The 23,725-nt window shown below is 46.3% G+C and overlaps 1 protein-coding gene across 2 annotated transcripts in view; it reads left to right on the plus strand.

Moving 5' to 3' along the window:
* The first annotated feature begins 2,663 nt into the window (after positions 1-2,663).
* hdac8 (histone deacetylase 8) overlaps positions 2,664-23,725 on the plus strand; it is a 28,573-nt gene continuing 7,511 nt past the window's right edge. For both annotated transcript variants that reach the window (XR_015107624.1, XM_086166320.1), the window contains exons 1-10: positions 2,664-2,878; positions 2,969-3,021; positions 4,264-4,394; positions 4,772-4,913; positions 5,428-5,540; positions 5,665-5,742; positions 5,837-5,945; positions 6,467-6,639; positions 7,842-7,936; positions 21,907-22,012. Coding sequence is in view for 1 of the 2 variants with exons in the window: in XM_086166320.1 (XP_086022446.1) it covers positions 2,765-2,878; positions 2,969-3,021; positions 4,264-4,394; positions 4,772-4,913; positions 5,428-5,540; positions 5,665-5,742; positions 5,837-5,945; positions 6,467-6,639; positions 7,842-7,936; positions 21,907-22,012 (1,114 nt within the window). In the remaining variant the exon portion in view is untranslated. The remainder of the gene's footprint in view (positions 2,879-2,968; positions 3,022-4,263; positions 4,395-4,771; positions 4,914-5,427; positions 5,541-5,664; positions 5,743-5,836; positions 5,946-6,466; positions 6,640-7,841; positions 7,937-21,906; positions 22,013-23,725) is intronic.

The following is a 23,725-nucleotide window of genomic DNA, read 5'->3' on the forward strand; positions in this document are numbered from 1 at the left end:
AATAGAATAGAATAATTCTTTAATGATGCCACAATGGAGACGTTTCAATTCATACACAGCTGAAAGTGGATGGCGCAATAGAGAGTGTTTATGATTTACAAGCAGTAAGATATATAAATATCAGAACAAATTATAAAAAGAGAAAATAAAATAATAAATAAAGAACCTCATCGGTTAATGTTAACTGTTTAATGTAACAGTGCACTTTACTAATTTGCACTTCATTCTTCTTCTTCCTCTTTCGGCTTTTCCCTTCAGGGGTCGCCACAGCGAATCAACTTTCTCCATCTAACCCTCTTCTCTGTATCCTCCTCTCTCACAACAACTTACTTCATATCCTCTCTCACTACGTCCATAAATCTTCTCTTTGGACCTCTTGCCTGGCAGCTCCAATTTGCACTTCATTATTATTAGTATTGTATTGTTAATTCACGAGCTTGTGAGAAACATCTTCTCGATTCCTCTGTATGTCCACAGAAATTGACACTAATGCTGACTTTGAACTTTTTGAACGTTGTACAATATTAACAATATAAACGTGCAGAAGTTGCAACTGGTAGCGTACAATCATGCTTACAGTGGCAACCTGTGTCTGGGTGAATGGATATATGGGTGAATGAAAGAATGAAGAAAAAGAAGTCTGTTGAGAGCTGAGCTGGATGTTAAACACCCAAACAACAGTTGGAAGGAAGGAACTGACCTTGGCTCAGAGTCCTAAGAGCTTTGGGACTCTTACAGGTGCAGCAGTATTTGAAAACTAAAATAAAAAACACAATCTATCTCAGCTCTGTCTCTAAACCTGGATATATTGAACTGCCGGGTCATCGCCGTCCATCTGTGCTTGTTTACTAGTAACAGTCGACAAATGTGTGTTTTGTCGGCCTGGTCTGTTGACCTGTCACAGTGGAAGTATATCTCAGACACTGAATTCCCCAGGGTGTCGGGATTCCCTGACTGCTTTGTTTTTCTTTTTTTGGCTTTTTTTTTCCCCCGGACCTTTTTGATGAATGTTTTATGTCTCATCTTTCTTCCACCGGTGTCAGAGAGTTTAAAGCTAGGAGTGCTTTATAAAGTGTGTGTCGCCTGTCTTTGTTGCGGGAGTCGTCTTCTTGGTATGATTTTCTCGTAGGATGCGACGATTCTTCAAGCTCATCAAATAAGAACGTACAGCCGGTTTGATTCTTCTGTGCAGAAAAATCCACTCGCCATAAAAAGCCTCAGAATTGTGTTACACTGTGTCAAGTGATGTCAAGTAAGCTAATATGTAAAATGGATTAAATCACAGTATTTTTGGAATAAGAAATAACTGAGCAAAATTTACGAATATCTAATTTTCTTGTCAGTATATATATATATATGTTTGCTTTTCCTCCTAATTTATATTTTCTCTGTGTTACCATTGATTTGAGGTAGTTACAGCGGCAGATAGGCTGTTGTCGCTACAATGATGGATAGTTTCATCCATCTGATTCTTCTATTTTTATTTTTACGTGAGAGTGTTGTTTATTTAACCATGTTTTCATGTTTCTGACCCTCACACACACACACACACACACACACACACACACACAAACGGATGATGTCTTCGTCCTCCCCAGTGTCCCTTCCTGAGATCGAGGTCAGCGACCTACTGTGCGGCTCCTCCTCTTCTTACTGTGTGCTGGCCTTTTACCTGAGTGTCCAAATGCAGAAATACGAGCACAAAGGAGGGTGTTGCTGTCAAGATCCTGAAGAAGAAGAAGAAGAAGAGAAGAGCGGGAAGATGTTGAGAAGGAGGCGGCCATCCTGAAGGCCCTCAGCGTCCTGGATCCTGCCCGAACCAACCTGGTCCGCTTCCATGAAATGTTTTACCACGATGGACAATTCTGCCTTGTCTTGCTGCAGAGCTGGAGGACAGGAGGGCCTTCCTGGACCTCCTGAAGCAGCTGCTGCATGTTGGTGGAACTCAAGAGGGTTTCGGCACGTCAGGCTCTGCAGCGCCGCTTCTTCTCCGGGGCCCAGCGGAGCGCTGACTTCGACAGCGGCTCAGGGAAAGAATCACGTTCTGCTGAGGACAGATTGGAGACCGTCAATTCCTGTCAGAAATGTCATGACGTGCATTTATAGGATGTTTCTAAAAATTAAATCTGAATTTTTATCTTGCATCAGGTCATAAGAAAAGGACTTACGATTTGATTTCTCAACAGTTTTTCAATATGTCTGCGTCTTAATAAAGCTGAAAACAGAAAATGTGTTTCTCATCTCTAACGGTTTAAGTCGGATAATTCAGTGATTATTTCCACATTAAAAGTAGGGATAAAGTTAATCAATATAATCAATCAAAAAGTAAGAGACCATTTTCCATTTTATAGTACATGTGCTATTATACTATCGTGAAACTTGTAAAGAAATAGGCGGAAAAACTACAATATATCCCAGAATGCATTTCGTCAAGGCTTGTCCGTCTTATAAAAATGTCCGTGTGGAAAATAAACTTAGATCGATATAATACTCGTTTGATCAAATAAGTTTTTTCATGCAATTTCACGAAAATCAACCAGAAACACACATTTTAATAATTGAAATATAAAATATAAACATTTTTCGCAATTTTTTTTTTGGTATGTTTCTTTATAGTCGCGTAACAACAACCGCTGGGGAATGTTGACGGTGTAACACCAGGACTTCACTCGCATCCCATGTCTCCAGTGTAAGCTTGTTTTTTCTTTTTAATACATTCCTCGCTTTGTCTACGTTGTTTTTTTTTGTTTTTAATCCGATATAAATGAGTTGCACCGGAGACGGCGACGATGAAAGCACCAGTAGCCGGAGGGTTGCGTACGTTTTCAGCCCGGAATATATCGACACTTGCGACTCTTTATCCAAAGTGCCGAACAGGGTGAGTTTGAACGTAGCATTTTGCCGTCGATAGCATAACCGGCATTTAAACGGCTAACTCGGTTTCCTTCCTTTTCCTCACATTTTCCAGGCGAGTATGGTCCACTCGTTGATAGAAGCATACGGACTCTTGAAACACATGAGGTGGGAGTTTATTTTTCTATATTTTATGATCATTTTCGGTGACTGTCAAGAAACATAAAGCCAAAAAAGAGATTAGGACATTAACTTCATCGTAGTGTATAACAGCAGTTAAGCTAGCTGCCGCCTCAGGAGTTAGCTTGTTTTCACTTATTGACTTTCAAGGCTAATTAGTCTTAGTCACCAGCTCATTTCTTTTCATCTATATATTCCTTATTTAGTCACTAGCTTATGTCTTTCTATTTATATATTCCTTATTTAGAGCCCCCCGCCTTGAAACATATTTTTTTCTTCGAGAAACTGTCATTTAACTCGCATTACTCATTTTTTTTCTCCAGCATAAGTGTTGAGATGTGGTGTGAATAATTACATTTAAAGACAACAACATAAAAACATGACAATTGTTAAGTTTTGTGATGACTTTTTAGTTTGGGAGCATTGAAAGGGAGTAGGAGAATAATACCGTAGCGTTTTAGTCAGGGTTTAGTCAACAGTTGGTTGACTGTAAAACATCCGTTTAGTAAGCAATAGCTGTTGTTGGCCACAGCCACGCCACATAAGCCTGCAATACAACTAACGTTTCCAGCTTAATTTCAGGTTAATAATAAAAAAAAAAAAAAAATGTGAGCAACCCCAAAATCACACAGAAGGCAAACATCCACATAAACCCCAACATATGTGACTCGCTACAATACGTAAACTGAGCACCGGCCTCTCCGTGAGAAGGTCCCAGGTTCTAATCCGAACCGGGTACGGTCTCCATGTTCTTCTTGTATCTGCGTGGGTTTCCTCCCAATGTCCAAAAACTTATAGGAGACCCTAAATTGTCCAGACGTGCGCATGAGAATGCGTGGTTCTCTATATGTGGCCCAGGGATGGACTGGCGGCTGATCCAGGTTGAAACACGCCCGGTCGCTGCTTGGATCGGCACCATCCCACCGCAACCATGAGAGTCAAGATTCAAAGTGTTTTCAGCCTGAAATCTCCCCTGTAATCCATTTTATTGCTGTCCGCAGTGAAGCAAGGCAGTTATTAATAGATAAATAAAAAACATACTGTTGCATTCGGATGCAAACAGTGTAGGGAAATGTAACAGTGCACCGAAAAGTAAACAATATTAGCAGGTGAAGAAACCATTAGTCCCTCCAACATACCGTATCATTATTTTTGCAATTTGACACAACAGTGGAGACACGGATGTCTTCTCACCAAATTTTGATTTCATCGGTTTCTCCTGTTCTCCAGCCTGGTGAAACCTCACGTCGCCACCATCGAGGAAATGGCCAAGTTCCACACAGACTCGTACCTGGAGCACCTGCACAAGATCAGCCAGGACGGAGACAATGACGACCCGCAGTCGGGGGACTACGGCTTGGGTGAGGAACGGGAAAGTAGAATATAATAGTGAGAGATATTGGGGTTTCAGGATATTGTCAGTTTTTTGGCAAATAGCTTATAACATGGTATAACCTTTTTACTGATGGCAGAGGGAACTATGGCATCAGAAATGAAAAAGCTGCCAGTGTCCAGATGCCAACAGCTGGCCGATCCAGCGGCAAATGACCCTCATGTGATTGATCCACCCTCTGCTGAGGTGGTTTGTCTCGTTGGGGGACGGAGCTAGTTAATCGCTGTTAAAACAGTCGGCTGCCATAACCACACCTGATATTTTTCAGCAGTTGCGCTGGACTGTTGGTGGGTCCTGGTAGAATATCCATCAAATCTGAGAACATCTCTTGCTAATATCCACCAGGCTACGACTGTCCGGTGGTGGAGGGGATATTTGACTACGCGGCAGCAGTAGGGGGTGCCACGCTCACAGCGGCTCAGTGCCTGCTCGACCAAAAGTGCGAGGTGGCCATCAACTGGGCGGGGGGCTGGCACCATGCTAAAAAGTAAGACCGTCATTTCACACGTGAACATATTTAATCACTTTCCAACAGATGGACGCCCTGTGGGAGATGGTATATTAATTTTGAACTGTTAATGAACCCTATGTCTTTATTTGCCGCTGACAAATCAGCTGTGCCTGAGTGCCTGCCCTGTATTCCATTAAATACCACTGGCAGTGTTTTTCTGTGTCCTGTCATGTGCCAACACAGAACATGATTCTGTTTAAAGCTGTAGAGATCGGAAACCTTGGGGTGGGATTTCAAATGTTATTTTGTTCTCTGACCAAACATAAGCGATTGGTTCTGGAGGAACGCTGCGTTTGTCTTTTACAGCATTAATCGAAATGGAAATATGCCTCCTCCTGTTTCATATGTTAAATAAGAGTCTTGGGGTTTTTCCGTTGGACTCAGGAGTGAAGCTCCCTCTTTTGTTGGCCTCATCAGCCGTGCCCAGTGGGGGGCGCCATTTGTAAATATCCCACCTCAGACTGGTATCCTTTCTCCCGCTCTCCTTCAGGGACGAGGCGTCAGGGTTCTGCTACGTGAACGACGCCGTTTTGGGAATCCTCCGACTGAGGGAAAAGTATGACCGAGTGCTTTACGTGGACGTGGACCTGCATCACGGAGACGGTACACAAATGAGCGCTGCTTTTACCTTCTATTGAGAAAGATGCAGCAGTTAACGTGACAACATTATGTAACAGTAATAAGCTTCCATGTGGCTGAGTCGATCCCTCGTTGTTACCCTCTGCAGGTGTGGAGGACGCCTTCAGCTTCACCTCCAAAGTCATGACCGTCTCTCTTCACAAGTTCTCTCCCGGATTCTTCCCAGGTTGCCTGCCGTCAGTTTCTCAGCTAACAGAGATGATTATCCCGTGATAAAACACTTTATGGTCTGTAACACGCCTGTGTGTGTGTGTGTTCAGGCACGGGCGACCTGACGGACACGGGGCTGGGCAAGGGCCGCTGGTACGCGGTCAACGTCCCCCTGGAGGACGGGATCAAGGACGACAAATACTACCAGATCTTTACCAGGTGAATGCTATATCGTATTTTGACGTCACGTCCCGAGGGTCTATGGTGAACCAGCAGGCAGATTTACCTGGAGGCCACGAAGCTGCCCGTTCAGCTCGGTCTCTCGATTGTGACCTTTCAGCTCCACTTGCCGCACTATTTTTCCACTCTGCTCGGTTCGTCCGAACCCCAGGATAAGTCAAAGAAAGCCCCCGTGGATTTTTTTCATGTCGCGTCCGGATCTCGAGCCGCTCTGCGTCACGTCGAGTATAAACGAAACGCGCATAAACATCGAGTCTAATCGAGTATATATTTTTTTATTTTCACAGTTTTGATCGGGGAACAATTTCAGGAATTAATTCATTCAAATTACTCACTTTTTCAGCACCATCTGCTTAGGCGTCTACCACTCCATCCCATATTGATCGCGGCGATCGTTTCTCACCCTCCGCCTAATTACCCTGTAACAAGAGGTGCTGGGCTGCGATCCAGCTCCCCGAACCATGAATGGATAACGTCACGAACCCTCCTTGCTTTCACAGTGTGATGCAGGAAGTGCGGGCGCAGTTCAACCCGGAGGCGGTGGTGATGCAGCTGGGCGCCGACACCATGGCGGGCGACCCCATGTGCTCCTTCAACATGACCCCTGTCGGTGTGGGCAAGTGCCTGCAGTACATCCTGCAGTGGCAGCTACCTACGCTGCTGCTGGGAGGAGGTGCGCCGGCTAAGTGTGTTTATTATTCCGCCGCGTGTTTTGTTTGTTCGGGGAGGTTTGATTGTGCCGGTCCTCACCCACGTAACACGCGCGTTGGCTATCCAGAAGGAGAGGGCAGATAATGTACCTTTTATATGTTTGTGTTCACTGTAAATCCTAGTCATTCACTCACTTGAGCACAATTACTCACACACACACACAGATCCATACAGACGACACACACACACCGCTCTGTTCCAGACTCCTCAGCCCCTTGGCCAGATGATAGCTACTAATTATCCAACACAATGAAGCCATTTTGCTCAACTACAATCCCACCTCTCTTCCTTTCTCTCCCTCCCTCTCTGTCCTACATACTTTCATGCGCGTTATCCTCCGCTCTCTCTTTCTTCCCTGTCATTCTCTTAATTTCACTCTCGTCCCGCTCGCTCGCTCGCCCTCTCCCCTCCCGTCTGTCCTTTGTGGCGTGAGAAGGGTGTGCGGCGCTTCTCACTTGTTTTGTTTTGCTTATTTTGATTTTTGCCCTTTTGGAGCCCACCGTTTTCTCTCTCTCTCTAGCACAAGTTCGTTTGCGGCCGGGAACCTTTTTTGTAGATTGTCATTCCAGTCTGTTTCTTTTCCCTCTTGTGTTTTTAACTGTCAAATGAAGGCCAAAAAAAAAAAAAAAAAAAAAGGTTAAAAAAAGCCCAGCTGAGCCATATGATCACAGAAGACTCAGAGCACAAATAGCAGCGCGAGAACCGCTGGGGTTTGTTGTGACTCGTGTCTGACGGCTTAAATAGAGAAGTAAGTCGAGAAGAGAAAATACATGTGCGACTTGGCCACGTTTCATAGATAATTACACGTAGCAGGGGAGGACGCAGCGGCGGGCTAACCGGCTTAGTTGCAGCGCAACCATATTGTTTCGCTCTGGGCCACATGTTGGCTCCGATGCACGGGGGGGGGGGGGGTACAGCGAAGAACTGATTTAGCTGTTTATTTTTGAGGGGTTTCGGTCAAGAAAAGGAGTAAACGGTACCGTCATCCCGCGCTGTAAACACACAGATCGAGCGCGTCATCGGTGTCCTCTGCGCTCTTAACACAGAAATCAAGTGTTCAGAATGCACGGGGTTTAAAACCAAACTTAGAGGAGAATATTTTTGGATGGATTGCATTGGGGCGCGACCTTAGGTCAAGTATGACGGTTCTACCTCTCATGGCAGGAGGTTACAATCTGGCCAACACGGCGCGCTGCTGGGCCTACCTGACCGCGGCGGTGCTGGGAAAGACCCTGTCCTCTGAGATACCAGACCACGAGGTATGCCGACACACACACACACACACACACAAAACTGCGCTGCAGCACATTTACATATTCCCGCATGAACACAAGCGCCCTCATTCATTGTACTGTCACACTGCCATAAAAACACAAAACACACACGGTCCTGTGTTCAGCGTCTGCTGAGTCACTCCATCTAATCAAAGATGGCCGACCACCTCTCAATAAAGTGGTTTGTCTCCAGGTGAGTCAGCGTGTGTGTGCGTATGTGTGTGTGTGAGTAAGAGAGGAAAGGCCATAGTTCTGACAATTCTCTTCTTTGTGTCGTATCTCAACAGGTTCAGAAGTAAATTACAAATGGGGGAAAGGGGAAGGTATATTTTCATCCGTAATATTTATGAATGGAAAAATGTCTCCCCCAGTGTTTTGACAAGAACCTGTAAAATATTCAGATGTCAACACGGACCCCGTGCCGATGCGGTGGTTCTGAGCGCTGTTCGAAAAGCTCTTGTGTAAAATCGCGTTTAAGGCCTCGTCATTTTCACCGCTTTTTTATTCCTTAATGGCAGGCTCGAGGGAAATCAAATGTTGTGGCTCAAAGCAAAAGCAAATTTGAGAAACCAAAATCGACGGTTACAATAACTGAGCCGCTAACGTTTCCCATTTTATATATTTACCGTCGTGCTCCAGCGCCGTGAAAGGCCACCTTACTGTCCGACCTCAGTGTCTAACTCGGCGCTCAAGTACAGTCAGGTCGTCGTCTGCATCCGAACCCAAACGTAATCTACTTATTCGTTGAAATTAGATGAACTGACAGTGTGAGCTGCAGGACAGACTAATTCCTGGAATGAGCATTTAGCCGAGGGAGGGGGAGAGAGAGACTGTGCCTGTAATTTATGTTTGTTAAAATAAAGACGCATGACCACTTCTGCTCATCTTATCATTACAGCGAATAAATGGACCCATCCTCTCTGCAAATAGAAATCAGTAGACCCATCTGCTCTCACACACAGAACACACACACACAAAGAAACTCTTTTTCTTGTCTTGCAACAGATTTTTTGGACTTTGTCTTGTTCAAATGAAAAGCTGTGTGTACCCGTGTGTGTGTGGTGGCCGTCATGAAGGTACCTCTTGTTTCTCCTTGTCAGCATCCAATGGCCCTAAAGAGCCTTTGACCTCATTAAGCAGCACTCACTGAAAACAAGGCAACTATCAGTGCTAGCAGCTGCTACAGATGATGAAGATGAGGGGAAACACACACACACGCACTTTCTCTACAACAAGCACATGTTCTCCAGCAAACATTTATTAAATAACAAGCATAACTAGTTCAAAACTTGCATTTCAATTTGCCCAATAATGTGATGTTCTTTTTGAGCGTCTCCTCCATAAGTGGTGGCAACATACATCTTGTGCATCTGTGTGTGTGTGCATGTGCCTTTGCCTGCCCGCTGTGCTCAATAAGAGGGGCATTTATCCATGATGACCAAGCAAAGCCGAAGTTCCAGCGACACAGGGAACAAAAACTACCTTTGTGCCGTCGCCTATGTGTGTGTGTGTCCATCAACTGTACTGCGGATAAAAACACACGAATATACTCCCATTGAATCCCGTCAACAGTGAGCCTGATAAACAGTAACAAAAATGATTTTTTGCATCATTGTCTTTAGCTTCTTCTTCTTCTTTCGGCTTTTCCCGTCAGGGGCGGCCACAGAGAGTCAACTTTCTCCATCTAACCCTATTCTCTGTATCTTCCTCTCTCACACCAACTACCTTCATATCCTCTCTCACTACGTCCATAAATCTTCTCTTTGGTCTTCCTCGAGACCTCCTGCCTGGCAGCTCCAATTTCAGCATCCGCCTACCAATATATTCACTATCTCTTCTCTGTACATGACCGAACCATCTCAGTCTGGCTTCTCTGACCTTCTCTCCAAAACATCGAACATGTGCCGTCCCTCTGATAGACTCATTCCTGATCCTCTCCATCCTGGTCACTCCCAAAGAGAACCTCAACATCTTCATCTCTGCAACCTCTCGTTCTGCCTGCTGTCTTTTGGTCATTGTAACAGTTTCTAGTCCAAACATCATCGCTGGTCTCACCACTGTCTTGTACACCTTTCCTTTTATTCTGGCTGAAAGTCTTCTATCACATAGTACCCCTGACACTTTTCTCCACCCATTCCAACCTGCTTGGACCCGTCTCTTCACCTCTTTTCCGCACTCTCCATTGCTCTGGACTGTTGACCCTAAGTACCTGAAATCCTCCAGCTTCTTGATCTCCACACCCTGTAGCCTCACCGCTCCACCCGAGTTCCTCTCATTCACACACATATATTCTGTCTTGCTGCGACTAACTTTCATTCCTCTCCTTTCCAGAGCATACCTCCACCTCTCTAGATTTTCCTCTACCTGTTTTCTGCTCTCACTACAGATCACAATGTCATCCGCAAACATCATGGTCCATGGGGATTCCTGTCTAACCTCATCTGTCAGCCTATCCATCACCATTGTGAACAAGAAGGGGCTCAGAGCTGATCCCTGATGGAGTCCCACCTCCACCTTGAACTTCTCGGTTACCCCTACAGCACACCGTACCAGTGTCTCACAGCTAGCATACATGTCCTGCACCAGTCTAACATACTTCTCTGCCACTCCAGACTTCCTCATACAATACCAGAGCTCCTCTCTTGGCACCCTGTCATATGCTTTTTCTAGGTCTACAAAAACGCAATGCAACTCCCTCTGGCCTTCTCTGTACTTTTCTATTAGCATTCTCAACGCAAATACTGCATCTGTAGTACTCTTTCTAGGCATGAAGCCATACTGCTGTTCACAAATGCTGACTTCTGCTCTCAGTCTAGTTTCCACTACTCTTTCCCATAACTTCATTGTATGGCTCATCAACTTAATCCCTCTATAGTTGCCACAATTCTGCACATCCCCTTTATTCTTAAAAATAGGCACCATCACACTTTGTCTCCATTCTTCAGGCATCTTCTCACTCTCTAAGATCCTGTTGAATAATCTAGTCAGGAAATCTACCGCTGCCGCTCCTAGACACTTCCACACCTCCACAGGTATATCATCAGGACCAACTGCTTTTCCACTCTTCATCCTCTTCAATGCCTTCCTCACTTCACTTTTACTAATTTTTGCTACTTTGTGGTCTACAATAGTCACCTCTTCTACCCTTGCCTCTCTTTCATTTTCCACATTCATCAGCTCTTCAAAGTACTCTTTCCATCTTCCCATCACTCTTCAAGCATCTGTCAATACATTCCCCTCTCTGTCCTTAATCACCCGGACTTGTTGTACATCCTCTCCATCTTTATCTCTCTGTTTCGCCAACCTGTATAGATCATTCTCACCCTCCTTACTATCCAACCGAGCATACAAGTCATCATAAGCCCTTTGTTTTGCCTTTGCTACCTCTATCTTTACCTTTCGCCGCACCTCCCTGAACTCCTGTCTGCTCCCACTTCTTCTTCGCTAACCGCTTTCTCTGTATACACTCCTGCACTTCCTCATTCCACCACCAAGTCTCCTTATCTACTTTCCTTCCAGATGACACACGGAGTACTCTTCTACCTGTCTCCCTGATAACACTAGCTGTTGTTGTCCAATCATCTGGAAGCTCTCCCTGACCACCCAGACCCTTTCTCAACTCCTCCCTGAAAACCATGCAACACTCCTCCCTTTTCAGCTTCCACCACTTTGTCCTCTGCTCTGCCTTTGTCCTCTTCATCTTCCTTGTCACCAGAGTCATCCTACAAACCACCATCCTATGCTGCCTGGCTACACTCTCACCTACAACTACTTTGCAGTCACTGATCTCTTTCAGGTTACCCCGTCTATACAAGATGTAGTCTACCTGCGTGCTCCTACCTCCGCTCTTATAAGTTACCCTATGTTCCTGTTTTTTCTGGAAAAAGGTGTTCACTACAGCCTTTTCCATCCTTTTTGCAAAATCTACCACCATCTGTCCCTCTGCATTCCTATCCTGGATACCAAATCTGCCCATCACTTCTTCATCCCCTCTATTGCCTTCACCAACATGTCCATTGAAGTCTGCACCAATGACCACTCTCTCATTTCTGGGAATATTCTGCATCACTTCATCTAACTCATTCCAGAACTTCTCCTTCTCTTCAGATTCACATCGCACCTGGGGGGCATAGCTGCTAACAACATTGAGCATCACACCTTCAATTTCCAGTTTCAGACTCATAAGTCTATCTGACATTCTTTTCACCTCTAGGACGCTCCTAACAAACTCCTCCTTCAAGATAACTCCTACTCCATTTCTCTTCTTGTCAGTACCATAATAGTACAACTTAAAGCCTGCTCCTAAGCTTCTCGCCTTACTACCTTTCCACCTGGTCTCCTGGACACACAGTATATCCACCTTCCTTCTCTGCATCATGTCGACCAACTCTCTACCTTTTCCTGTCATAGTCCCAACATTCAGAGTCCCTACTCTCAGTCCCAGACTCTTTCCTTTCCTCCTCTCTCTCTGCTTCCGAACACGCACTCCTCCTCTTCTTCTTGTTCTTGTTCTTGTTCTTCGACCCACAGTAGCCCAATTTCCATTAGTACCCTGTAGGTCATCAGTACCAATGGCGGTCGTTGTTAACCCGGTCCGCGACCGATCCGGTATGGTATAGTTTTGGTTGACTCGCATATTTGGTTTTGGCAAAAGTTTTACGCCGGATGCCCTTCCTGACGCAACCCTCTGCATTTATCCGGGCTTGGGACCGGCACAGGGAGGCACTGCTCCGTGCCCCCCCAAGGCAGGCTTGGAGAGGCACGGGCCAGTGCCGCCCTGAGGCTGCATTGCATCATTGTCTTTAGCTAATCTTGGTAATTGCAAATCCTTGATTGTGTGTTTGTGTCTGTGTTTGCAGGCAAGCAAATCCTTTTGCGATACATATTTTGAATTCAAACCATATTTGGAATGTAACCCAGCTATTATTAGCGCTATGACGCTATGAAATGAAGATGACCAAGCTAGGCTTGATGTGAAGAGTGTGTCAGACTTAGGTGATGGAATTCTGCATTTTGTCCCAGAACACAAAACTATGTAACTTTGCTGGATATGACAGGATTACTGACCAGCTGACGTTCCTGGAGGTCAAAGGTCAACCCGCTCTTTTTACCCTCTCCTCGTTTCTTGTGAGACTGGGCTTTTTTCGTGTGGCATTTTCGTGAATTATTACACGGAGCTAGAAAAACAACAAGTCAGACCATGAGTGATGGTGTTTGTGAATGTGGAGGATTTATTTTGGCCTTTAATCAAGAGTTTATCTCAGAGTGAACTCTTGGCTTTTTGGCGGAGACCTGTGCTCGCCGAGCGCCCCTCCGGCCTTTTTTAATGAAATCAATTTTATTTCTCTTCTCCGCGTTCGGACCCCGCGAACCTCGGCAATTTTATTTAAAAATAGCAATCCAAACAGCTCGGACATCAGTCAGAGCGGCCGGTCACATCAACAATAGAGCTGTAATATCCACTGATTACCAGACAAAATATGAAACTGCAGATAACCCACACAATAGCCCCGCCACTGTCAGCCCGATTGTACAGCAGTATCTTGTAAAAACACGGGCAAAAGTGGCTTTTGTGGTTCAAACCAGGAGGTCGAAAGTCACAAAACCTCCCCGTTGACTTGTATTGTCCCAAAGTGTTTTCCAGACCCCCCCCTCCCTATTGTTTGATAATGGTGGAGCCAATAGGGCTGTGAATCACAAGGGCAACGTTGTGGGGGCTCGGAGAGAATGGCCCCGGGGGTCAGAGGTCAGCCACTGTTTAGATCGGCGGAGGGATTTTCTTCACAAATCACTCTGGTTTTGAAATACAGTGAAACCTTGACTCGCGTTTGTCGAGATACGAGCCGTTGGTTTTATTTTTTGCTCTGTGGTCTGAGTTAGGAGTGAGCTGGATGAGCGTTCGCCGTTGCTGTGGGTGCATCAGTCAGACGTGCCGGCCGGCAAAAATCTGTGGCGCGCATGTTGTCGACTTTTTGTCAAGAAGTTATTGCTGGGAAGATACCGTGACGGAGAGCGTCGTCTGTGAGAAGGCAACACATTTACAGGGTGTTTGGCGCAGCAGATGGTGGGAAAAAAAAGAGGACTGGCATTCACTCCGTCGCTAAATTAAGTTTTGCGATAAAGTGTAGCTTAGTGTGCAAGATAACTTTGCAATACATTGCAGCATTAAGTGTGTGGGGAGTAAGATAAGTGATAGTGTACAAAATGGAAAAACTCCCCCAAACATCCTCCATTCATCTCCGCCGCCGACCCCAGACATCTTTGTCCAATCTTCATGGAAAATACTTTTAATAAAACCAGCTAATACATTTTTGTTATTTTTAATGTAAATTTTTCTTTTTCAAAAATATGAAACCAAACCGTGAGGCTGGAACGGATTAATGGCATATCAATTCATTGTAACGGGGAAATTTAATTTGATATATATATTTTAAACTCGCAAGTCAAGATATTACTAAATCCAATGCTTCCTGCAAACACATGGAAGAGGTTGTGAGGTTTATACCGAATCTCCGAAAGTCAGCGCGATCTGCAGACGACTCGGACGCTTTCCGCATTTAAGCCGTTCAGTTTTAATAACTTTTTTAATTTAATTTTTATCAGGGTTTCTGTGCTTTCCCCCTGCTGAGATCCCCCCCCCCTCGCCCCTCAAGGGAATTACGCGCAAACACAGTCTTAGTTTGTCGTGTAGTTTTGCCAAAAACCTCCGGCCTCCGGTGATTCCAGCTGAGTAGGTCATCGCCGCAGCGGGAGGGGAAGGCGGGGGGACTAATTAGAAGAGAAAAAAAAAAGAAAAAAAACAGAGTGGAGGGAGAGAAAAACCTTCAAACGGCGTCAGGTGATCGCACCTGTCAGCTCAGATCGCTAATTAGCGCGGGAAGCGCTCAGGAGGAATGAAAGCGCCGTTCCGCATTTGAAAAGCCTGCGAGACGGCGCTTTCTGAGGATTATATCCTTCCAGCCTGACACGGCTGCACCCTCGGCGTAATTGCCGCTCGGAGAAGCCGTCGCTGTCGGGTTTTCACCTCCCGGCAGATGCGGTTTCAATAAAGATGCTAAATTGCTGTCACACTCGATGACTGCAAAGTGCGCATTTTGTAAACAATTTACAGAAAAAAAAGAAACCTCATAGTTGCGTGGCATATTCTGCACTGGAGCGAGAGAATGTAAAAGAATTCGCTGGCAGGGAAGGAAGGGCTCAACGCGCTGACTCGCACATCTCCGTCTCCTCGGTAACTCGCCCTCCGTCCCTCTAATTCCGCTCCCGGCCTTTTTCCCAGCAGCCCGGTTCCTCCTGGCGGCGCGGATTGAAAAACAAACCACAGATCCAAACTTCCTGCGGCCGCCTCGGCGGGGCAACACCCGTACCGTGTTCTCGGGAGCGCCGTCGGTACCGATTTTTTTTGAACGAAAGGGTTCAGCCAATCAGAGGTGGCCCACCACGGGAACATGGCCGCAGATGTTTCTCAAGGGGGCACGGAATATACACTGCTCAAAAAAAATAAAGGGAACACTTAAAAAACACATCCTAGATCTAAATGAATGAAATATTCTTATGAAATACTTTGCTCTTTACACAGTTGAATGTGCTGACAACAAAATCACACAAAAATGATCAATGGAAATCAATTGTATCAACCCATGGAGGTCTGGATTAGGAATCACACTCAAAATTAAAGTGTAAAAACAAACTCCAGGCTGATCCAACTTTGATGTAATGTCCTTAAAACAAGTCAAAATGAATCTGTGTTGCTTCCTGAGTGGACACTAGGATTTCACACAAGTGTGATTGACTTGGAGTCACATTGTATTGTTTAAGTGTTCCCTTTATTTTTTTGAGCAGTATATTTTTTCGGCTACGGTTTCGACAAGTCGTGGAGATGCGAGCCCACGCGTGTGCTTGTTCAGCCTTTTGATGCCCGAGACACTGTTTGGATACGACCATTTCCGGCGGGCGTACTATTTATTTGTACGTTTGAATTGATAAAGACTAATTTTCCATCCTGATGCTCATCTTGCTGAGTTTTCCCTTATACGCCAGGCGTCCACATTCTCTGCATATTATCTATCAGCTGTGGAGGTTCTTCGTCGTCCCGAGTGTCGGTTAACCCTCGTCAAAATCATTACCGGATTTGACAACCGCACTTGGATTCCTTCGGTTTGAACGCTGATGGGGTTCTGTTTCTGAAGCGCGAGAGTCGTGGTCTTGTTAATGAGAAGGTTGTCTTGCAGAATGAGGTTGTTGCGTTACCTTCCGAGGACTCGTCGTACCCTTTTAAACACATTATTGTGCCACATCTGCTATTGTAACTGTTAGCGCTACTGCTGTTAGTAGTAATAGGTCATCTCTCGCTAATCTCTTTCTACCCAAACCGGTCGAGGCAGAAGGCCGCGAGCCGTCGTCTCCTCCCCGCCGTCGCCAAGCACTTCCTGGCGGGGGAATGTCGGGTTTGCGTGATGAGTGAGTGTGATTTTGCGGCGCGACAGTAAAATCCCAGTTGAGTTGATGTGTCAAGTTGACTCATTTGAATCTGGAATCTGATTTGCTGACATTTCTTGAACCTCCATCTCCCTCAAAAACACAAGCAAATCCAATGTGTGTGTGTGTGTGTGTGTGTGTGTGTGTGTGTGTGTGTGTGTGTGTGTGTGTGTGTGTGTGTGAGAGACAGACACACACAGGAAGGGAGGTTTCTGGTCCCAGATTGGCAGCAGGGGGAAATGTCCCGCCTCTTTACTTCCTACTTCCTTTTTTTCCTGTCTCTAGAACACTTTCCGCCCGGCCTCCCGCCGCCGTCAGCGATGTATTGGCACCCGGGGTCGCGGGCTCAATCATCGGAAACGTCACCGGGGTGGGGGGGGGGTTTGCGTGCATGTTGGGAAATTTGCAAAACTGCATTATCTGTCGGCCGGAGCGCCGTCCATTATTGCAGCGCAAAAAAAAGTCAAGCGTCCTGTCCTGTGTTTTTTTTTTTTTTTTTCCCTTGCTCGTTATCCCGCGAGATGGAGTGTTTTCGTAATCTCACCAGTCCGGTATTTGTAACATTTGAACGGCCTGCCAATTAAATTTCCTTCACCTCTTTCGTTTTCTGCTCCGAGGCTCAGGCTTGGGCCTCTCCTCAGACTCCTTCACGCCTCTCACAACTTCAGAATTTATCTCAATATGTTTTTTTTTTTTTTTTTCTCCTTTCCCTTGCCTTATTTGCTTTTAGAATACAACCCACCGAGCGATCCGGGGCTTTTCCGTCTGCTCCGCGCCGACATATCTCTGCGTGAACTCGTCCACCTCTTTGTTTGAATTGGGCTTCATCCCTGTGTCTTCTCATTTGTCTGATTTGACGTGCGATGAATTGATAGCGGCATTGGAGGTGTTTGCGTTGTCGGAGGGCTTGGACGTGAGGACGGGAGCGTACGTGCGCTATGTGACCGCGATTTGGCCGTCGGGCCCTTTTTTTTTTTTTTTTTTTTTCCCTCTCTGCCCTTGTTGAAAACATTTATTAGATAGCAGCTTGATAACAGACGGAGACCGTTTGTTTTCCGGGACGTTTTCCCCTCTGCTGTGCGGCTCATCCTTCATAGCTGGAGATCCTGCTGATGGCTGTAAAAACAAACACCCTCACACACACACACACACACACACACATGGCTTCTGACAGATGGAGACGAGCACACAAACACTCAATTTTTATGCTATGTCACCATAAATATAAAAGTAATTGCGTGTGTACAGATGTGTCCGAGGCTGTCTAAACACCATGAATCATGCTGCTATATTTCAGTTACGACAAGCGCTATCGTCGCCCTGGGACAAATACAGCTTGTACTTCGAACGCCGCAGTCATTTATCTTTGCAGCCCTTAATATGTGTTATCATTGGGTTTTATTACTTCTTTTTATCTGATGCGGCGTCCCTCCTTCCTGCTGTCATGGTTTTCACTAATAAGACAAGAAGTCACTGTCGTCCAGTACCTCATAATACATGCTTACGGTTCCGATAGTCAGAAATACCTTGACTTAGGAGTTTAACTCGTAACTCCGTGACTGAGCTCATAACTCACTGAAATGAACTAATATGCTAATCATCTGTTCCTGCCCCCTGGCTTTCTGACTTGTTATATATATAAGGAAATGTGCTTTATAAATAGCGATTCATGTATAAAGAAGGAAAAATTGTAATAAAAAGGATGTAAAGAAATAAACCGGTATTATTAAGCATATTTACCTTGAAGATCGGACAAAAATGCCGGCAGTGGCGAAGGAGGTCGGCGGAGTTTTTCATTTAGTGCTCTATTGCTTAACTTTACTTACTTACCACACACTTAATTCTACAATGTGTTGCTAAATGTTATATGAACTCTACGTCTCACATTAATGCTAAACTTCATTTAGCGCTGGAGTGGATGCTGCTCCTCTTTTTAAAACTGTCCTCGACTCTTCCGGTGCCTCGTCTGTCGATCTCCCCGCCGTCTGCTGCACCAAATCCCCGTAAACGTCTCCTGCCTTCTCGAAGACGATGCTCTACATTTTTATTTTTATTTTAGTTATTTATTTGGTCGGGACAGTGCATGTTAATCAACACACATGAGACATGCATGTAAACACACCACTCCAGATTGTAGAGCTAATTTGCATCCGTTGTCCCACAGTTGCGCTCACAAACACACTCACATTCATCCTGACTTATTGTACATGTTTTTAATGCTAGGGGAAACCTTTACGGAGAAGAACATGCAAACTCCACACAGAATCGAACCCGGGACCTTCTAGCTGTGAAGCACAAGCGCTAACTGCTGCGCTACTGTGCTCACGGTAAAAAACTCCTCCATCTCTTTATGGACGAGTCCACTGCCGTCACACCTCGCTCATCATTTCCCATGATTTTCTCTGGGCTAGCTAGCGGCGGGCAGCTCCTCTGTAACTCAGATCTTGGCTCGTGTCAAAAAGCAACAAAAAAATCAAAATCGACCGAGCGCCGGGTCGTATCTCTGGACACTCAGTCGAAGGCTCCAGTCTATATAAACAATATACGGACATATATGATATTGAAAGAAACATTTTTAGCACGTCATTGTTATCATGAATTAACCAGGCCCTCGATAGAAGCCACAGGCGACGCCGGGCAACGCGCTCGCCGCCTTCATCCCCGGGGTCAGCAGGTGCGTCGGGTTCTCGGGTTCCACCGTTATTGTCATGACACTGCAGTAACGGATGAAAACAAAACTTGAACTATTGGTTCAGAACTTGTTATTAAAAGAGTATTAACTTCCAGTTACATATTTCCTCCTTGTGCAGCCCTCTTTTTTTTTCCAAACGTGAACCAAATAACCGCCGGCGGCAGCAGTTAGGCGACGCCAAACTAAAGCGAGGCCTGTTTTGCGGCCGCCGCTTTTGACGTTTTCTAACCCCGCGCTGTAAAACGGGGAATATCCGGGGGGGGAAAAAACAGATTCGCGCTCTCTTAGACAGGCCTGTGAACACACAGACAACAACCGAATGTTTTTCGGGTCGTATTTTATGATAGGGTGGAAAAAAACGGCAGCTACAGGTGCAAAAAACGCAGGCGGCGAAAGTGTTCTTGCGGGCAAGGCCGGCTTTTCCCTGGAGTGAGTGATGAGCAGGGGGTGTCCGTGTTAAGGACACTAAATAAACCCGACTCTTTATCTTTTCCCTCTTTATTCCTGACCTTGTTTCACGCGACCCTTTCCTGACTTCCCCTCATCTCACCTGCTTTTTTTTTTTTTTTTTCTGTCCTCCCTTGTCCTTGCGGACCGAGAAGCGAAAGGGTTTTGAATATTATAGGAAAATAAGTGTTGTGTTTAATTCAGCGGTTCTCTCTCTGCTTCGCTCTCCTCCACGGCCGTCCAAGCCAAACAAGCAGCCAGCAGGAGACTGTGTGTGACTGGTGTGTGTGTTTCTGGACAGCAGGAGACAGAGCAGCGGGTTCATGGGAATACATTAAGTGTGTGTGTGTGTGTGTGTGTGTCTGTCCGTGTCCGTCCTGTCTGCTAGTGTGTTAAGTAACCACTCTCATGCTGAACTCAGCTGAGACCGGAGGTAAGACACTGAAACTCATCGCGGCTAATTGGAAACAGACACAAACACGGGGAGACGAGGTTTTGCCCCGCGTCTGTATGCATTTATCAGCAAACACACACACACACACACACACACACACACACGCATGCATCGACATTTGCTATACATGCTAGCACCCTGTCGCTGACACACACAAAAGCGATTAAACAAAGACAGAGTGGTCTTTGTGTTTCAAGTAAACATAAGTATACTGTGTGTGTGTGTGTGTGTGTGTGTGTGTGCGTGAGCGTCCATCTCTGCTTTGCCAACAGACCCTCTGAAGTTGTCTCTAATTACGTCGGTCTGATCCGCCGAAGAGTCTCAATCAAAGGCCGGGCGTCCCTGTCTTTAACGTTACTGTATGGTCAGCGAAATCATTATGGGATGTTGGCAGACTCCCTTTCGCCGAACAGTCGGCGGCCCGCCGCAAGATCGTCCCATCACGCAATTTAAGGCAACATCTTTTCAGATTTGAAAAAGTTTCATCATTATTTCAACCGAACACTGAATAGATAATCGAAAAGAACCTTCTTTTTTTTTTTTTTTTATATGAAAACACGCAGAAAACACGCACAGGCTCGAGATTTGTGGAAGAATTTTGTTCGTCTCAAGATACCAGTTTCTTGACGAATCGCAGACGCGAATTAGCGAAGCCGCACAAACCAGCGTTTGTCTCGGAAGAATTCGTCCGACCGCCCGAAGCCCTCGAACGTCGCCCGTGTTCTGCTCCGCCCGGTCCAGCGTGAAGATCTTGCGGAAGCCGCCGGAGAAGCGAAGGGGAGAAGAGTCATCTGGGCCGTGTCGAAATTTCCCCGAACTGTGTGACACGGGTTCAGAATCACGGCATCGGCGGCACAAGCCTGGTGCTCAGCACCCGGAGCTTCACAAAAAAAAAAAAAAAAAAAACCCCGCGGTGTCTTCTTGTTTTCCGCTGATTGCTGGACGCATCTCCGATCCAAACGGTGCCCAGAAATTAAAAAAAAAAACAAAAAAACACGTTCTGTCGCCAGGCAACTCGTGCCAAGACAGATTCACCCACCGCTCCATAGAGAGCCGCCACTAGGGTTTATTTTTTTTTTATTTCCAAACAGCCGCACCTACCTGGACATGCGTGAAATCAAGGAAGCAGGGCGATACAAGGACTCAGAGCGACGGGCCGGGATCGCCTGCGCCGCTCACCTGGCAGCATATTCGTGTTTTTTTTTTTCGTCTCAGGGCCTCGGTCGCCTTGGCGAGCGCGATCGTTCCGCTGACTCTCCGGAGTCCAAGGCTTCAACAACAGCCGCCGCCATCGGACTGACGCACTTGTGGTCAAAAAGCCGGCCTCTCGAGTTTGTTTTGCTCTCATGGCATTGAGTCACGGCCCCGGCAAATTCCCTGGAATGCTTCCCCTCCCCTCCCCTCTTACCGACGCTCTTCGGCTTTTCACTTCTAGTTGAACCCGCTCGCTGTGTTTTCACGCCGGCCGGCTCCGATGCCAGCGGCCTCCGGTATTCGCTGAAATCGCCTCGCTCCATCTCGCCCGAGTCCGGTTCCAAATCCGCGTTTCCACACCTGCACACCTGTTTTTTTGTTTTTTTTTTTCCTTTTGTTTTTTTGTTTTTTTTTTTTCCCCCCCCGATGCCGCCGATATCAGAAGCCCGTTTCGCTTCTCCTTCACATTTCCAGGAAAGGAGGCCGCGGTCTTCACACACACACACACACACACACAGACAAAGCGCAAGAGAGTGTACTCTGGCGGTTCGGCTGCACGCAGATGTTAGAGATGAAAGCGCCGAGCGAGACACACACACACACACACACACACACACACACATTGCCCCAAAAAAGTCCACAAATTCAGGAGTTGCAATAATAATTGTGGTGATGTGATGTCCATGTTAGTTCTTCACAGAGTACGGGCCGGACTACTCTCTGGAGATCAGCCCAAGCTGCCGGCCAGACCGCAACGACACCAAGCACCTGGACCGGGTCATCGGCGCCATCAAAGGTGTGTGAAACGGTCCGTTTCGGACGAAAACAGGTGTTGCGCCGACGACGGCGCGTGAAAGATAAACAGCTATGTGTGTGTGTGTGTGTGTGTGTGTTTGTCTGTCCTTCTGAACTCTCGCTCGCACACAGCCTTTTTGTCTGCACGGGTTCTTTTCATGTGTCTGTCCTTGTTTCTATAAGTCGGGCTGCACGGATGAAAGTGCGTCTTGTCCCCCCCCCCCCCCCCCCCCGCCCCTCCGCCCCCCCACGAGTGTCTCGTAGCTCTTAACATCCCTTTGTTGCCGACCCGCAACCTCCGCACATGTGGGTTTTGTTTTTTTTTTGTTTTTTTGTTTTTTTTTCCCATTTGTTCGCCTCTCAGACGCGTGTTTGTGTATGTGTGTGTGTTCATTTGCGAGAGAAAGTCGCCGGCTGTCGGGGGGGGGTTGGGGGGGGGGTGGGGGGGGTCTCCGGTCTCGGGCGCCGACAGCCCGCAGCACCCGGGGGAAAAGAAAATCCCCCCCGACGGGGGTGAAACGCGGGCGATGAGTCGAGCGTCTGGGGCGGCGGCGGGGTCGGGATGATGGCGAAGAGAGTTTTGGGTTCAATTTTGGAGCAGAGCGCCGTGCGTGCCCCTGAATCTGCACACCGAGACGCACACACACACACACACACACATACTCTGCCATCCATTAGTCAAATATCACACTTTGGGTGTTACAGCGAAGGGGAAACAAACCCGCGATGCTTACGGCGCAGTTTCACCCTATTAAAATCCACAAAGAAAACCCCTGTTCCAGCTTATTTGGCTCAAGTCCGGAGGAATTAAACCCTGGTTTTGTACTTTTGTATATGAAGTACCGACAAGGTGTCGGGTATTCTAGCTAACACAGTAATTCCTCGACTTACAAGTTCAATTGGCTCCGTGAGTCGGCTCGTAACTCGATTTGCTCGTATATCAAATTCACTTTCCCTGTTGAAAGAAGCCGAAACGAGTCGGTTTCAGCCCCACGGCTTTGTTACGTGTTTTTACATAAGAAAAATGTACTTCATAAATAACAAATAATGTGTAAAAAAAAAAAAAAAAAACAATACACAATGAAAGACAATATGAAAATTTTATTAATCGTATTCACCTACAGATCGGATGAAGACGCAGCAGATGTTGGAGGAGTTTAATTTCGGGCTCTATCGCTTAACTAAACTTACTGATTACACACTGAATGCTACAATGTGTGGCTAAATGTAACGAGAATGCCGAATGACGTTCCCTCCGTCCGCTGCACCAAATCTCAGTAACTATCCTCTCCGTCTCTTCATAGAAGAGTCCAGAACACGCACACGCCGCTCATGCTTCTCCATGAGCTGCTAGCTAGTGGCGGGCGGCGCCTCCGACCGTTTTTAAAACACAACTCGACGGACAGCGGCGGCCACGTCGGCGTTAAACGCTCATCCCGCCCGCTTCTATCGCAGATACCGGCTCGTATCACAAAGCAAAAAATAAAAAAAATAAATCAGGAAAACAAGGAAGTAAATGCGCTCGTAAGTCAGGGTTCGGCCGCGTGTCGGACGCGTTGCATCTTCAGAAAAGTGTTGACCGACTTGCCCAAAAGTCCGTCTTTTTAATTTATGCCCATGCAGCCTCCACTCCTGTCACGGATTCCTCTATAATTCTCAAGATCACACCTAATACATGGAGAAATTAGAGAACAAAAAAAGTCTTCAACCCGAG

The sequence above is a fragment of the Fistularia commersonii genome, chromosome 19 (assembly GCF_037954325.1).
Source record: "Fistularia commersonii isolate RoL2024-O1a breed Wild chromosome 19, RoL_Fcom_v1.0, whole genome shotgun sequence".
Classification (NCBI taxonomy): Eukaryota; Metazoa; Chordata; class Actinopteri; order Syngnathiformes; family Fistulariidae; genus Fistularia; species Fistularia commersonii.